We start from the raw sequence: 15,558 nt of genomic DNA, 5'->3' as shown, positions 1-15,558 counted from the left end.
AGGCAATGTATGGCAATACTAGGCATGAATAGGCGAGGCAGGAAAACAGAGGCATATGACAGGCAAATAGCAACAAACGAGGCAAGGCAATAAATGTTCTACATGGATTAAAGCCGAAATCAGGCAATGACTAACTTTAAGTAAATTACAAGGGGCACAAGCACAGCACTTTCAAAAGTCCACTTAATAGTCCTGAAGATGGGTGGGCAGTCTGTGTTGTCCGACTAGGCGCTGATCGTTCAGCGGCAAAGCATATGCAGTTTCTGAGCTACGTGACGCCAGGCGTGAAGTCTTCAAAGGTGGACGCAAACAGGAGGATGTCATCCAAGTAGACTCTGATGCCCGACCTTATAGGAGGTTGAAGGTCTTGCAGGACGAGCTGCATGGCACATTGAAATGTTGAAGGAGCATTCTTGAGTTCAAAGGGCATACGTGTGCACATGTATGTCCCACTGTGTGTGATGAACGCCGTCTTGAGATAATCTGCAGGACGCAGGCTGACTTGCCAGTAGGCAGATTTCAGGTCCAAACATGCAAAATATGATGCTCCGGCGGCGTCTTGCATGATGTCATCAGCATGGGGCAAGGGGTGTACAACATTGGGCCTCTTCGATTATCAGTCCCTGACAGTCCCGGACTGCTTGGGACTGCTGTGGCGCATTCGATTTTGCTCGGACAGCTTCCGAAGCTCCGCCCACTAGTCCGAGTGTTGTCAGAAGCGCGTTCGTTTTTTAACGGACCGGAAGTTCCGGACTGCCCGCCGACTGTTGGAGCTGTCAGCAGAAGGTTGCTCGGACAAGCACAAGTAGCTAGCAGACAACGGCTGTCTTAAAAGGATGCGCGCGGTGTTTGATGCCATGTTGTGAAAGATTCCGTGTGCTTGTGCACTCGAGACGGCAACTACTGTGTATTGAGTTATCGCTTCTGTTACATCGGTGCTTTGTGTGCCATCATGCAAGTTTTTTACGAGCCGTCCAATTGCTGTAGCTGTAGTCTTCATGTTTTCTTAAGAAAGAAGCACAGCGATCAGGCGCACATGCTTGCTTATCTTAATGTGTTGTCAATCTGTCATGCTCATTGCAGGTAAATTTTGCTTTTCAGGTAAGTGAAACTAGCGTACGTGCAAGGAATCATATACTGCATGTGGCTATTTCATGCCGGTAGCTGGGGTGGTATACAATAAGAGCTTCGCAGATTGCTGTTGACATATATGTTGATCCCTTCTGCTACCAAGTTCGAGCGTTTGATTTTTGACGTGCAGGATTAGTAGACGGTGTACACGCGCTCTCTCACGCGTCGGGCCTTTAATTAGCAGACGGTCTCGCAAACTTTGAGGATGTAGGCGGGTGCTTTCTGCATGAACAGCGACGTGGCATGACCATGATTTCGGAGTCTGTCCACAGCAATTTTAGGGCCAATAAATATATTTCACCACCACCACGATTTTCCTTACGTCCGTGTGGGAATTCCACTTAAATTTATCAGGCAATGAGCTGGCTAGCGCGACATAATAAACTGCGCATTGCGAAAACGTTCTACGCGCTCAGGCTACGATTACACTGTGCTAGCTTCACGGTTGTGTCGGCGACGTGTGCCTCTGAGACTGCACCATTGCCGAGGCCATGCTAATAAAAACGCTGGGTAGGGGGCTTTCTACGAGTAGCAAAGAGCAGACGACGGCAGCCAGGAGAGTGACTTCCGGTCGCGGTGCTTCGACCGAAATCTCGGAGAGTAGCTGGATCACGTGACTGTGACGCGCTCTTCTGTCAGGGCTAGTCAGACCGGAAGCCGTGGACGGTTTGCGGACAGTCCGGGATTGCATAATCGAAGAGGCCCATTGACGGTGAGTTTGTTAATTGGAACATAGTTGACGCACAGACGCTTTTTCAGTGCTCTGGACACAACAATCACTGGAAAGGCCCATGGCCCAATGGCAGGCAGGATGATGCCTTGATGCAAGAGCTTGGCTGTTTGTTTATCTAGGAACTGTCGGTCATCTGCACAGTATCGATATGGACTTCTGCTGTACGGCACGGCATCTGGCACTAAGTCTATGCAATGTTCCACACCGTTGAAATGGCCGATGTCATCCTCATCACGAGCAAATGTGAGATGATGATCTGAAAGGGCCGTAGCCAGAGCTACTTGCTGCATCTCTGATAGGTCCTTTGCAACAAAAGTGGGAGGAAGGTCAGGATGAATTGTTATGGCTACTGTACCTTCTGTAGCAACAGTGGCTTGTTCTGGCAGGCTTTTGCACAAAGGCTTCCAAAGGGGCTCCATTCCTGGGAGAGGTGCTTCCTGGAGACCGTCTGAACATGGCACTTCAGTACATTGAGCTAGGAAAGACTGCCGAAGAATTACTGCGCACGAGGCACGTGAATACAGCTTCTGGTGCGCCTGTATGACTGCACCAGAGGCCAGATGGTGGATTTCGGCTGGATTTGGAGGCTCAAACACAAGTCTTGTATTGCTGGCATGAAACCAATCTTCACCCAGTATCACCGGCAAGATATTATTGCTGATCATAGCGGCATCCACAAGAGCTGTTATGGGGCCCACTGTAATCTTCAGGCACCTCACAATGTCCTAGTCGTGCCGGTAAAATGGACCATTATACTTCCTTAGCACAGTTCGTAAATGCTCTCGCTTCAAAACATCGCAATATGCCGGACTTACGATCGTGGCAGTTGATATTGTCACCTGTAGTAGTGGGAACAGGGCAAGCGCAGAGGCACAAGAAGTGCGCGTGCTAGCCGCCCCACTCAATAGTCGGCTCTCGTCGCCGTTTTCTCCAGTGCCCAGCTGCTCTCAGTAAACATCGTCAGGCCCCCTTTGAAGGCGCGTGCAGTGATTCCACTCCTGCGCCAACTGCACCAAAGTGCGCCAAATGTGATTTACTGCGCCATCCTGATACAATCGACGAAAATTGTGCCTAACTGCGCCAGTCTCGGATTTGACAGCGTCTATCGCCGACAATTGCACCACCGGGGAATTAAAACGTGCAACGCGATGATAGGGCTAGCCTTAGTTGCGAACAGGAGACGAAACAGCACTAGCGCGTGCTGTTTCGTCTCCTGTTTCTTAAAGCAACAGCGCCACGCACGGCGCCGACGCGGCGTCTGCCTTGCAAGGCGGTTCAGCGGCAAAGTGCACTTTCTGCTGAGGCTCGTGGCTTCAAGGTCAATTGGCGATTCATCGGCGGACGTTATCTCATATAAACGCAGCATTATCTATATAAACGCAGCTAGTCCAGTAGAACCCTACAGATACGTTTTTCACGAAACCGTAAAAAAAAAAGTAAGAGCCGGGAAATGCAAGAGCCGAGAACCAGGAAAAATTGAGAAATGAGAGTAGTGTTTAACTGCACACAGTATTATTTTAATTCTTACATGTGAAAAAACAAGTCGTAGTTTCGCCCGAAAGCCGAAGCATCGATTGCGATTGCAAATTAGTAGGCAGCTATGCAAAGTAAGTAGTATAGTAGTTTTATCGTACGTCCGTATACACTTGTAAACATTCACTTAATAACTATATTAACAAGCATGGTGTCAGCGCGCACAGGCAAACATGAACACATCACACTCGATGAGCGCGGACACGCGCTGTCAAACGCTGGTGTGAGGATGCGCCGCCACAACAGCGAACGAAGTGACCTTCCTGCTGGTGTCTATTGCTTCCACGCAAACTGAAGCGCCGAGAAAACACAGCACGCACAAAGCTACGAGCCGCCGACGCACCTACACTGCCTAGAATGTGCCCCCAACCCAGATCGTCTTCAAGATACGGCCCGCGCGACGCCGCGCAGTACGCAGTTGATGCCAGATAGTACACTCTAATGCCAGAGTACAACGCCGCCTGCTCTCCCTCCCTCCCCCTCGCTCGCTCGCCGGTGCCTCGAGCGGGAGGGAAGAACGCGCGCTTCCTCCCTGCTTTTTTTTCATGCGCGTGCGAGATTTCGCCGCTGTCGTCGGCTCCCCTCGCATGCTTTCACTCGCACATACAGCATACGGCGCGCGGTGACGGCGTTATCGCCCTTGAACTTTAGACGGAACATTTATGCGCCAAAACCAATTTTAGGGCCCCAACGCGTCATAGACGCCATCTTTAGTTAGCAAATGCGGATCTCAAAGGCGATGCTTTTGCACGGCCGGTCTATGCGCGCGCGCTCCCTCTTGAGCGCGCGTCCAGACCGGCTGTGGCTTTTGCTGGCGGAAACCGAAAATATGTCATATGTGTCGCCCCCGGCACTTTGGGCACCCAATCCCATCGCCAAGCCACTAAGCCAACGACATGAAGTCAAAATGGCCGCTCGGGCCGGCGCAGGGTGGCAGTTCGCAATGCATGATGCGGGAACGGCCCCACATTTGCGACACAACAGTGGTGCTACTAATGCATTGGGTACTATGGGAGCTTAACAGCCGGGAACGTAACAGCGGGGTTCTACTGTAGCTTGTTTGAGGCGCAGCATGACATGTGATTATAATAACTGCATGCCGCCAATGTGTCCATTATTTCTGTTTATGGATATACAGAATGACATCTGGGAAAACTAGCAATATATGACACGATATCAATTTGTGTGTGTGTGTGTGTGTGTGTGTGTGTGTCGCATGTACACTCGTTTTTTGAAATACTTCAGCATGTGAAAAATCAGCTGCTCCAAGCTGCTCCCAAATGCCAAATTGCCTGCTCCAAAGTGCTCCAAAATGAAATTTCTGATGCTCCAAAAATTGCTCCAAATCAGAAGTCCGCAGTAGCATCACTGCGCGTGGCAATATGCAAGCAGCGCTCTCATGCAGAGAGAACAGATTGCACGAACGTTTTTTGCCAACCAGCGGCCGCTTCGGAGGCGCGGCAGATGGGAGGGGCCCCCGCAGTGACGTCACGCTGTTTGCAAACAGGGAGAGGTCCCTCGCTTTCCACACACTCAGTGGCTCATACTCAGTGATCCAAGTTAGCGAGAGGTTCATTGAAGAGCGGCACAGTGCATTCATGCTCGCTGAAGCGTGAAAGGCATCCATTAAAAAGCAGCACATTCCCAGTGTAATTGTGCCTGCTAATGTGTCTGGTTGCTGTCCTTGAGGAACTGGTTCGATTCCGATCAGCATTGGAGAAACTTAAGGGATCTTATTCCCAGTGGCACATGCCTATTTACCCAAGTTGGCATCAGAGAGGACCGAGTGGCCCGCTGCTCCAAGTAGGCGTCAAATAATTTCTTCTAACAGCGGTACCTACCCACAGTGCTGCATCTATACAGTCGAACCCACTTATAACGATCTATCGGTTATAACGATGACGTTTCGGTGCATTTACGATTTTCGGACCCTCCCTATGGGAACTGCTTCCAGATATTATGAACATTTTTTTAATTGCCGTGCTGATACAACAAATACTTCGAACGCGGTCACGGTAAAAAGAGGGCACACGCGAAGTACCAAAGCACGGAAGCGCGACCAAACTGGGTGAACGGCAGTGCACCCCCCCTCTAGTCCAAGTGCGATGATGATTAGGCCTTCGGGATGAGTTACTGACCGCCCCGTATTTCGGAAGCTGCGAAGAAGGTCACGCATGGTCGCGTGTTTTCAAGGCGCGCCTCCAGGGCGGAGGTGTGTGTGGCGTGTACAGTGTAAACAGCATGGCATGGGGCATGCACGTGTGCGATATCGGATGCTACAACGGCGCAACTGCGACACCATGTGCATTACGCCTGTTTCAATGATTTAAAACGACCATCTATGTCTTTCCACCATGGGAACAATGGCCGTTCAAGCGTTCCTGTCAACGCGACCCGAGTCGGCAAGAATATTGCACCACGCGCTACTGCCACACAATGTTCCAAAGGACCCGGCAGTTACTACGCCGCTATCAGGAGATCGTGGTTCGGCAGCACATCATTTACGCGTTGCCGATTGCTGATAACGGCTTGCGCTGACGTTTTACCTTTCGAACTTGACTTTCTTTTTTCGCGCGAAGCGACATAGATAACATAATTTTACAGCTCTTTTGTGGCTGACGTCTTAATGCCAAGACAATGGTGCCATGCCGCAGCTAGTTTGTTTCCGGCCACCTAGAACGCTTTGCTCTTGTGTGCAGTCATGTACCGCTGGTAACAAAATATATCACAAGCTCTTGAATAAAAAAATGGTGACTGCACTTGCAGTTTCAAAATGACAGGTGATGGGAACTGGGTGCCATTTTTAAGGAGCTACACTACGCCGCATTTTGTTCTTTAGCCCCTTAAGGGCCCATTTAACAAAAAAAGAATATGTTCCAAAATTGCCAAATTTTTTTATGATGCGAAATGCTTCAGTAGTATGTTCAAAACCAAAAAATATTTGTGAAAACTTTTTTCGGCAGATAATAATGGTTTAATGGCCATTCCTCGCTCCATCATGTATTACCCTATAATAAATGGGGTATTTGATGTGTATTCTGAAATAAATTTCTGCAGCTCCAGAAAGTAAGGGTTGGAATTGAATTGCCGCGCAGAAGATGCACTATTCCTCGATAGTTCGAATTTTCGATGGTCGCTTTGTCAACAAAGTGCAGCATTCTCATGATGAGTTGGAAGCGGTTTCTGGGCATTATCTCGCCATAAGCACGAGCCTCAATCAGCCGGTTTCTCGACCAGTACATCCTTTCATTTGGTTTATGTACAATTCCCTGCAGCAACAAGAGGATAAGAGAGACACGAAGTTCTTCTCGCGTAAGTGCAGACCATTTTCGGAAGCGAGAATGGCGGCTCAGGTTACTCGAATTCAATAGCTGAGAGGCGTACCGGTTTGTCTCGACTACGATAACATCAGTCAGTTCATCATCAAAGTAAGCCTAAAAAATCTCAAGTTGTTGAGGGGGAGAGCTCACTGTGATCATCACTCCCGGAGAACCCTTCAATTCAAACCATGGAGGTCTAGCTGGGATGCTGTCGGGGTCTATCCGGTACCATTCGCGGGCGCTGGCCATCGTATCATCACTGCTTTCTTCTGCTTCAGAGTCGGTGTCCGTAAAAACGTCATCACTATCTTCTTCACTTGAAGAATCAAACATGACAACCATATCCCCATCACTCGCGCTTTCATCATCTGAGGGAGAAAGATGTCCCGCGCGAGTACGACGCGCGGATGCGGCCATGTTTGTTTATAACGTGCGGGAAACATAAGGTACGCATTCCGCCAACTATTGCGCAAACCCTCATTCAACAAAAGCGCCAATGACGGAACCCGTTCTGTTATCTATGTTGTAAATAGAAATGCACCATTTGTCGAGCTTGGCTCGTCAAAAACCTCTACGACGCGCGGGAAACACTAGGCGCACATTCCGCCAACTAACGCGCAAACGCTCATTCAACAAAAGCGGCAATGATGGAACCTGTGCTGCCATCTGTGTTGTAAATAGAAAAGCCCCATTTGACGAGCTGGGCTCGTCAAAAGCCTCTTGGAACATTGCGGAGGACCCATGACGACCACAGGTCGTCATGGGTCTACAGGTTGTCATAAGCAAAAAAGTGGCGACTGCTCATGACGAGCTTAGGTCGTCATAAGCCCTTAAGGGGTTAGATGAGTGTTTCTAATAACGGAAGTTTGCAGCTATGTGCGGGAACACACCGGGACCAAGAATGACACTGAAAATCTGGTTTTTGGACCGTAGTGCTGCCGAATTGAAACTGCTGACGCCAGCTTCAGTGCTGTCAATTTTTTAGCAGTTTTAAGGGCGAGTCCATATGTAATGATCCACTGATATAATGACCACTTTTCGCGGAACTATCGAGTTCGTTGTAAACGGGTTCGACTGTAGTCACCCATGTTGGCATGAAAGATGTTCGTTGAAGAGCGGCACGTATGTGCACATTGCTCACATAATCAGTTACCTAAGTTAGTCTGATGGTTTGCATCGAACCCTGTTACCTTAGCACTGCCGCCTGTCTACCCATGGGACTACTTTACTACTAGGTAGCCGGGAAAATGGTTAGATAGAACCATACATAGATATAGATGAGTGAGTTCTAAAGCTAAACCTAAAAAAAAAATACTAATGTTGTGGCGACGGCGCACCAATGCAATGTGGCGCGCAGTGTACGAGTGCATTACAAAAAAAAATCAACGCCCAAGCACTCCGTACAGATGGTTAACCAGCGAAGCTGAAACGTGTGGCCCCGGTGCTTATCACTTGGTTAATCCCGACTGTTCATTGAAGTCTCTCTCAATTATTGGTTACGTCTTTGTGCTTCTTAATGAGGTTACAGACGCGTTTGGCTGCGACGGTGAGAACTACAGTGGAACCTCGATGATACGATTACGGCTAATACGAATTTCCGGATATTACGAATTTTTCTGTGGGGTCCCGGCCGAGCCCCATTACTTTGCAACGTGCTAGAGAACGGTTGTTACGAATCGACCCGTGTCGGCTGATACGAATAAATGCCGCCCCACCGACGGCCGCGAACGAGAACAGCGTGCAGTCACGCGCTTTCTCCCTTCCTCTTTTGGTACGGAGGCGCGGACGTGGCGCGGGACAGCGCGGAGCCCACGACTGGGCGTGAAGAGTTTGAAGCGGTGGCGCTTTTGTTGCTTTTCCTTTGTTGCTTTTCCCCACGCAGGCGTGGGGAAGCACGGCTGTCTATCGCTTCAACGGAAACTGAACAGCATAAGCACAGCGCATACAAAGGTCAGAGCCGTGTGGAGATCGCATTCAAGATACAGTGCGAGCGATAACACCAACAGCCGGCACAGGCGCAAAGTACACTCGGCCACAAAATATTGCGGGGGGGCGCGAGTGCATGGCGAAGCGGTCCTCCTCTCCTAGCGGTGCATCCCTAGTGTCGAGACCGACGCTTGCGCGTCCTTCCGTGACTGCAAGCGTGCATGTTTCCGCGCTTGTTCCTTGCGCGCCGACGATATCCCAGTGTCGCCGCGAGGTGCCCCTCTTGCGATTGGCTCTGTGGCGGCTTCGACGTGCAAAACTTAGCTGATGTAACGGAAATAGGTTTATTTTCATCTTGCCTGTCACTTTCTATAGAACGCCTTTTCTGCCACGCTCTTCTGTGGGAGAACGCCCCGTTCGTAAAAAGAAAAAGAACGAAGATTGGCCACAAAAAGGCGCAGCGCAGAAACAAGAACTGTGGTGTTGCGTTTGCGACTGGGAGATCCGCGCTCGTGATGCGACAAAGAGCGGCCACAGCTACACACGCCAACTCACTGTTCACATAGTTAGGCCCATCGAAGCCGCCACCTCGCAATTACACTCGGATATCGCCGGCGCTTAGAGCAAGCGCGGGAACATGCACGTTTGCATTCACGGAGGGACGCGCGCAAGTGTCGGTCTCGACACCAGGGGTGCGCCGCTAGAAGGAGAGGAGGACCGCTTCGCCACGCACTTGCCCCCCCCCCCCCCCACAATATTTTGTGGTCGAGTGTACAAGAACGCATTTGTTGGCAGATTAGAAGCCGCCCCCCCCCCCCCCCCCCTTCTCCCTCCCGCGCTGCCTTCCCGCTTTGCTCCTTTCGAGTGGGAGATTGCGTCGCCAGTTAGCCTTGCGCCCGGTTGCAAGATACCACTTACACCGTGCAAGATACGCATTTGGTGCCGCAGCACAGCGTCGCCCCCCCTTCCCTCCCATACCCCCACGGCCTTTCGCGCGACGGAAGAGTCGCGTTTGCTCTCGGCTTTGCGTTCGCTCTCCGTGAAGGCGCGCGTCCCCCGCGCGCTCTCTCACTCGCACATACGGCGCGCGGCGACAATTTTATCGCCCTTGGACTCATGCTGCACGTCTCCGCATCGCCCTGGTTGATCTCCTCTCCCATCGTTGGGCGCACCTCGTTGAGAAGCGTGCTCGCTACCGCCCTTGTCGGCGAGATTTTCCCGCGGAAGCCGGATTATAACCGGTATTTCGTCTCACGCGGCTGCACTCTAAGCAGTATGCGTATACATGGAGTTCTATTGGAGGGTAAACGGGAGTCGGAAAAGGGCCGCGTTGTAGCCAGTTCTGCACTATAAACGGTAGCGTTATAAGTGGTCTGTACTGTAAATGCTCTTTACGTGTGTGTGCCTGAGTTCACCTTAATTTAGTTAGGTTTAATTGTGTTTTGATGATACGAATTTCGGCTAATACAAATATTTTTCGTAAGCCCGTGAGATTCGTATCATCGAGATTCCACTGTACATGACGGACGGTATGCCCACAGGCTGCCGTTGTCGCTTGTGTTCGATGTCTTGAGTTTGCTCGACGGCGTGGTTAGCAGCATTTGCCTGCCATTGCTGCTTGCGATTCTTGAACTTAAATTGCTTCAAAATATAAATCTGTCCATCACGCAAGACAAAGAATGGCTCATACCCCCTTAAGCAATGGTTCATACCCCTGTAAACGCGGCCTCCCCATTACGATGACAGAAGAGAAGTGAAATTCTACGCTGGAATGATTGATGAGCGGAAACGGAGCCAGCTGTGGAAGAAGACGACGACGACGCTCTAGCCATTGCTGATGATGATAGTTTTCAGCATACAGGCAACAGACGGATGAATCAGCTAACCACATACAGTTTCGGTGTAATAAAAAAGATAAAGTGCAAAAATATATGGTCATCATTCGCATTGTCATACGGCTTCACACTACACTGGCAATGCAAGTTGGCACTATGACTACACGGCAGACTGTCATGTCGCCACACTTCGGCCCCCCTCCTTGTATGGGCTCCTGTGTTCTTGTTTTTATGCTATTTACATCTCCATTGAATGTTGGAGGCAGGTTTAGAAGTAAGTTGCTGGAAAGTGCGCAGCATCCGGGCACATGCAAGTTGTGAATGTTGTGTAAGCTTGCCCATTTGACCAAGGTCAGGTGGGCTGTAGTGTTGCGAGAAGTAGACACAATTGACGCCGGCCGTGTTTCTTGAGTTTAGTAGGTTTAATCTGTTCAGTTACCGTTCCCACGCGGGGCTTGCTCGACCTGCCCCATTTTGTTTGGACTGATCTAGGCACTTTTGCTTTTGGGCGGAAGCTGTGCTGGCTGGCATTCAGCACGACTGATGTCATGGCACTGGTCATTTGCTGGTCTACATTTGTGGCAATTGCAAAGATTTGTGGTATTCTTGTTTCTGTGGAGCGAGTGGGCTTTTCAAATGAGCAGTGTCCAGCAGAAACTTCGAAACGACAATATAGGTCTGACTTTCAGCAGTGCCCCCGTGAATCGAAGTTCAATTCAACGCCTGCAACGTAGCTTTAGTGAGTTCATTTGTGTGCCATGGAGGGAAGGGGAAAAAAAAATTGGCTGTGGCTTAACTCAGTTATGCCTGGGTGTGCATAGCGAGAGGTACGCTTATGCCAAAGTCTTTCGCAAACGTCACATGCAAATCCAAATGGATTGTCCGTAAAGTCCGTTTGGAACATGCGCATTGCACTTGAACTTTCAGCCTGCCGAATCACATGGTTCGTCACACGGTGAGCCTTCACGTCCTCCAACTGCATTGTATCGGCGGCTAGGCGCGGCGCTCTCTGAGCTGCATCACTCTGCCGTCTCTGTTCGATACACTGAGCACGTTCTTCTTCTGTCCCCACAGCTCGTTGCCTCCTCCTGGTAGCATTCCGTCGTTCATTCGTTTCATTCCGACCCTGGCACGAGATGCCGAACTAGACGACGAACCATCCTCATCTGAATGCACTCGCCTGGCCACTGCATGCTTACGACACTTCTCAAGGCGTGCGGCTCGTTCTTCCTCCGTCTCCTCGGCTCACTGCCTCCTCTTAGATTCGTTCCGATGACGAAGCCTGGCTTCTTATCAATCTCTCCAACTCACTTTCCATATCTGCCGACAAATCCCACCGAGCCACCCCTTCTATATATACGATGCAACGCCGGCAGTTGCTAGGCAATGGCTCAACTTGCAGCTTCACCGGCTCCTCCTATGATGTCGTGCCAGATGGCGTGGCGAGTGGCGCTGCCAGCTGTGGTGGTTGCTAGGCAACAGCTCAGCTCGCGGTGCGGCCACCAGCCAAACGGTGAGAATACGGCTAATGTAGCTCTCGATAAAAAAAAAAAAAAACTAGGAGGGAGCTTGAGACCAGGCATCTAGGCTTGGCAAGCCAGCCTCCTCTGACACCGCCCTGCCACCTTTTCTCTGGGGCACCTATCTGTGCAGTGACTCGTGGGGAGTGGGCCCTCCATGGTTGCCTGACCTTTTCAAGACACTGTTTGGTATGCGGTAGCTGCTAGTGGTGCCCTCATCGCCATCAATTTTGTCAAGTGTGAGTGAGAGCCCGGCTGATTAGAACTTTGGCGAGTCCGAGTGAGCCCGGTGGAGTAAAATTTTGGCAAATCTGAGTTCTAGTGAGCCCTAAGCAAGAAATATAATTTGGGTCTGAGTGAGTTTCGTTTGTTTGGCCCACCCATGCTGTCAACAGTGCACAACTGGCACAGAAAGCATAGCAAAGAAGCAGATGTGAATGATGATCCAGCTTAGCCGTTGCTACCCATGAATCACTCTTCTTTGTTTAAAACTGCCACCGAAACCATGCTGACACACATATCGGATTCACAATTTGCTTTTAATGGCACTTCCAAAAGATCACTCTTTAATGTAGTTTTTCCACGGCCGACAACCTCCGCATTCTTCTACTGTGGATAGCAGCTGCAACTTTTGCAGCGTAAAGCAAGATTTGAGCCTTCTCCTGTTTTCATAAAGCGCTGTTGCAGCCTAGCACTGTTTTTAGGCTCTGGAATTCTGTGCATGACTCAAGTAGTGCACGGGACATAATGATATTTTGTTGTACAGTATTTTCTTGCTTGGCTTCTCGTGACGTGTTTGCACAGCTGTGCAAACTTGTATGACGCTGAAAACAAGTTCAACCCCATGCATTCCTGCTGTATAGGTTGTGCGAAAACTTGAGCACATATGGGGCAACTTCCAACAAATGCCTCTTCCGCAAGCTACCTACGTCTTTCGCAGGCTCTTTGCATAGCTAATTAAGCAGCGTTCTTGCAAGAGCAGTGGATCAGGACACCTGCCTGCTGCAACCTTTCTACTTGGTGTTTGAAGTTTTTCGTTATCCTTTGAGGGGCAGGACTTCAAAAGTGCTGACCTCAAACATGATTTAGTGATTTCCCTTTAGCCCATTCGCTTCCGCAGCCGGCAGTGAGCGCTGGCTACCTTTAAGGCAGATATTTTGACATGTTTTTTGCAGAAGGTAGCACACTGCAGGCTGTTTTCGAGTTCTTTTGGGTTTTGCATGCTAGGATGTACATACTTGTCCACAGTTTCAGCAACAGTTGGTAGCAAAACAATGGAAAGCTTCCCACTCTCTAGACTTCACTGTTGTTGCAACCCTTGCAACCAGAGTACGAGACTCAAGGAAAACCTACAAGCTTCCCAACGGGCTCATTTTTTTAGTGCGTACCACCGAACACTGTGTAGTAGAGCCCTTCAAGGCTGTTCATTGTTTTCAAGGGCCAAGGCCCAAGAGGCGTTCCGAGCGCAAAAAACGCAACACTGCGCTTTGTGAATCCTCCACATTTCTTTAGCTTTTGCTTGATACTTCTTTACTGCATTTGATATGGAAGCCTTTTTCGAACAAAATAAACCAGACATTTTGTAAATGCAGTGTCTGTAACAGAACTCGGTGAAATTTTTCTACAGCGTGGAAGACAGTCAACGAAGCATAATAATGATCCATGGAATGCCAGGCACAGCGGTGCTCAGAACAGGTGGAAGCAAGAGGGTTAATTTCGAATGTGTGGAATCGAAGGGTAAAAGTAAAAGGATGTGTATTGCAAATTGTAGATACGATATATGCTTAGCATGGCTTCGGTGGCACTTTTAATCAAGGAAGCACGATTCGTGGGTAGCTGCAGCTAGGCTGGATCATTCACATTTGTTTTATTTTTTGTGCCTTCTGTGTCTCCCGATTGTCATGTTTCGTGTTGAGGTTGTACGCACGTGGTATGCAATCTCTTGTTGTCTGGCCTTTTTCTTTTTGCTGGTTGCAGAGTGTCCCGGATGCAGGCATGCATTGTCGTGCTGCAGTGAAACATTTTACACTGAAATTACCGCCCAAGCACTCCGTACAGATGGTTAACCAGCGAAGCGGGAACGTGCAGCCCCGCTGTTTATCACTGGGTTAATCCGGACAGTTCATTAAAGTAATTCTCAATTATTGGTTACATCCTTGTGTTTCTTAATAGAACGACGTCGCTGACGGTATGCCCGCAGTCCGCCATTGTTGCTTGCGTTCACTATCTCAAATTTGCTCAGCAGCGTGGTTAGCAGCATTCGCCCGCCATTGCCGCTTGCAATTCTTCAAAATTGAACTGCTTCAAAATTAAATCTGTCCGTCACGTAAGACAAAATGAATGGCTCACACCCCCTTAAGCAATGGCTCATACCCCTGTAAATGCGGCCTCCCCATTACAATGACAGAAGTGAAATTCTACGCTGAAATGATGAGCGGCAACGGAGCCAGGTGTCGAAGAAGGCGACGATGAATGTGGGAGCAGTGGCACGAGCTCGTTCGTGCGGTTGCGCTGAGGGATGCCGACGAGCCAGCTGCGGGTGAAGACGCTTGAGCCATTTGCTGATGATGATAGTTTTCGGCATACAGGCGACAGAAACATTCACAGTTGCTAGCTCGCGCTTGTCTCGTCTTCGTTTGGGCTTCACTTGCAGCCCAGCATTAGTTGTGTAAGCATGGCTGACCTGCTGAAATTACTGGAGGCAACTCTGGTGCTGCTTCAATCATTCAGCTACCATGGTTAGTGCATGGATTTGTGATACTTGTGGCGTCGGACGCTGCCACGTTTTATCTGCCTTTATTGGCCCAAATTTAGATGCAATCTTATCTTTCGAAATGCAGAAGGCAACGAGGCATATGCATAATCACAGCAAATAGTTGCATTTGTAATGCAGTGGGTTGCTGAAAAGCATAGCCTCGTAGTCATGCAATGCCAGAAGGATCCAAGTTGATTGTAGTGAACCGCCATGCTTGTACCTCCTGTAGTATTTGCGTTTGTGTGCACATCCCCTGTTGCAGGAGCCAAATACAAGGCCCGGCCAGGCAGTGCAGGCACCACAGTGGTTCCAGCGGCTGCCCTCGGTTCGCCCAGCATTCCACCGCCTCCCAGGGTGCCCTCACCTCGGAACTCCACCCCAACAGGCAACACGTCCTCCCTGGCACCTGCTTCACCAGCAGCCACGGTGACTCGAGCGCGGACTGCCCTGTCGACAACGGGGTCAGCCTCCAACAACGGGTCTACCAGCAGTGAGACCACACGAGAGCAAGTCAAGCGAGTCAAATCACCGCATGTCCTGGTCACTGAGCCTGACACTAGCACAGTGGCTGCCAAGCAGAATCCCACAGGTGTGCACCTAAGGCAGGTTTCCATCAGTGCGATTTGAATTAGCTGGGTTTCCCTACGCTCAACCACCACTGTTTTCCGAATGCTTGTGTGCAGCCTTTATTGCTTCCATCTATTGATGTTTGGAATGGGACTGGTATTGCAAAAGAACATGACACACTGCTAAATAATCATGTTTAAGATCCTTGGATCTGTGATAAATACGTATAATCAGTTTT

The 15,558-nt window shown here is 49.8% G+C and overlaps 1 protein-coding gene across 6 annotated transcripts in view; it reads left to right on the top strand.

Annotated features, from left to right (window-relative positions):
- Positions 1-15,558, top strand: part of LOC119461871 (sex comb on midleg-like protein 2) — a 204,085-nt gene that overhangs the window by 131,358 nt on the left and 57,169 nt on the right. For all 6 annotated transcript variants that reach the window (XM_037723242.2, XM_049672767.1, XM_049672769.1 and 3 more), the window contains one exon: positions 15,016-15,342. In XM_037723242.2, coding sequence (XP_037579170.1) covers positions 15,016-15,342 — 327 coding nt within the window. The remainder of the gene's footprint in view (positions 1-15,015; positions 15,343-15,558) is intronic.

Source organism: Dermacentor silvarum, chromosome 8, assembly GCF_013339745.2.
Source record: "Dermacentor silvarum isolate Dsil-2018 chromosome 8, BIME_Dsil_1.4, whole genome shotgun sequence".
Lineage (NCBI taxonomy): Eukaryota > Metazoa > Arthropoda > Arachnida > Ixodida > Ixodidae > Dermacentor > Dermacentor silvarum.
The sequence above is the reverse complement of the archived record's forward strand: the minus strand, read 5'-3'. Positions and strand labels throughout refer to the sequence as shown.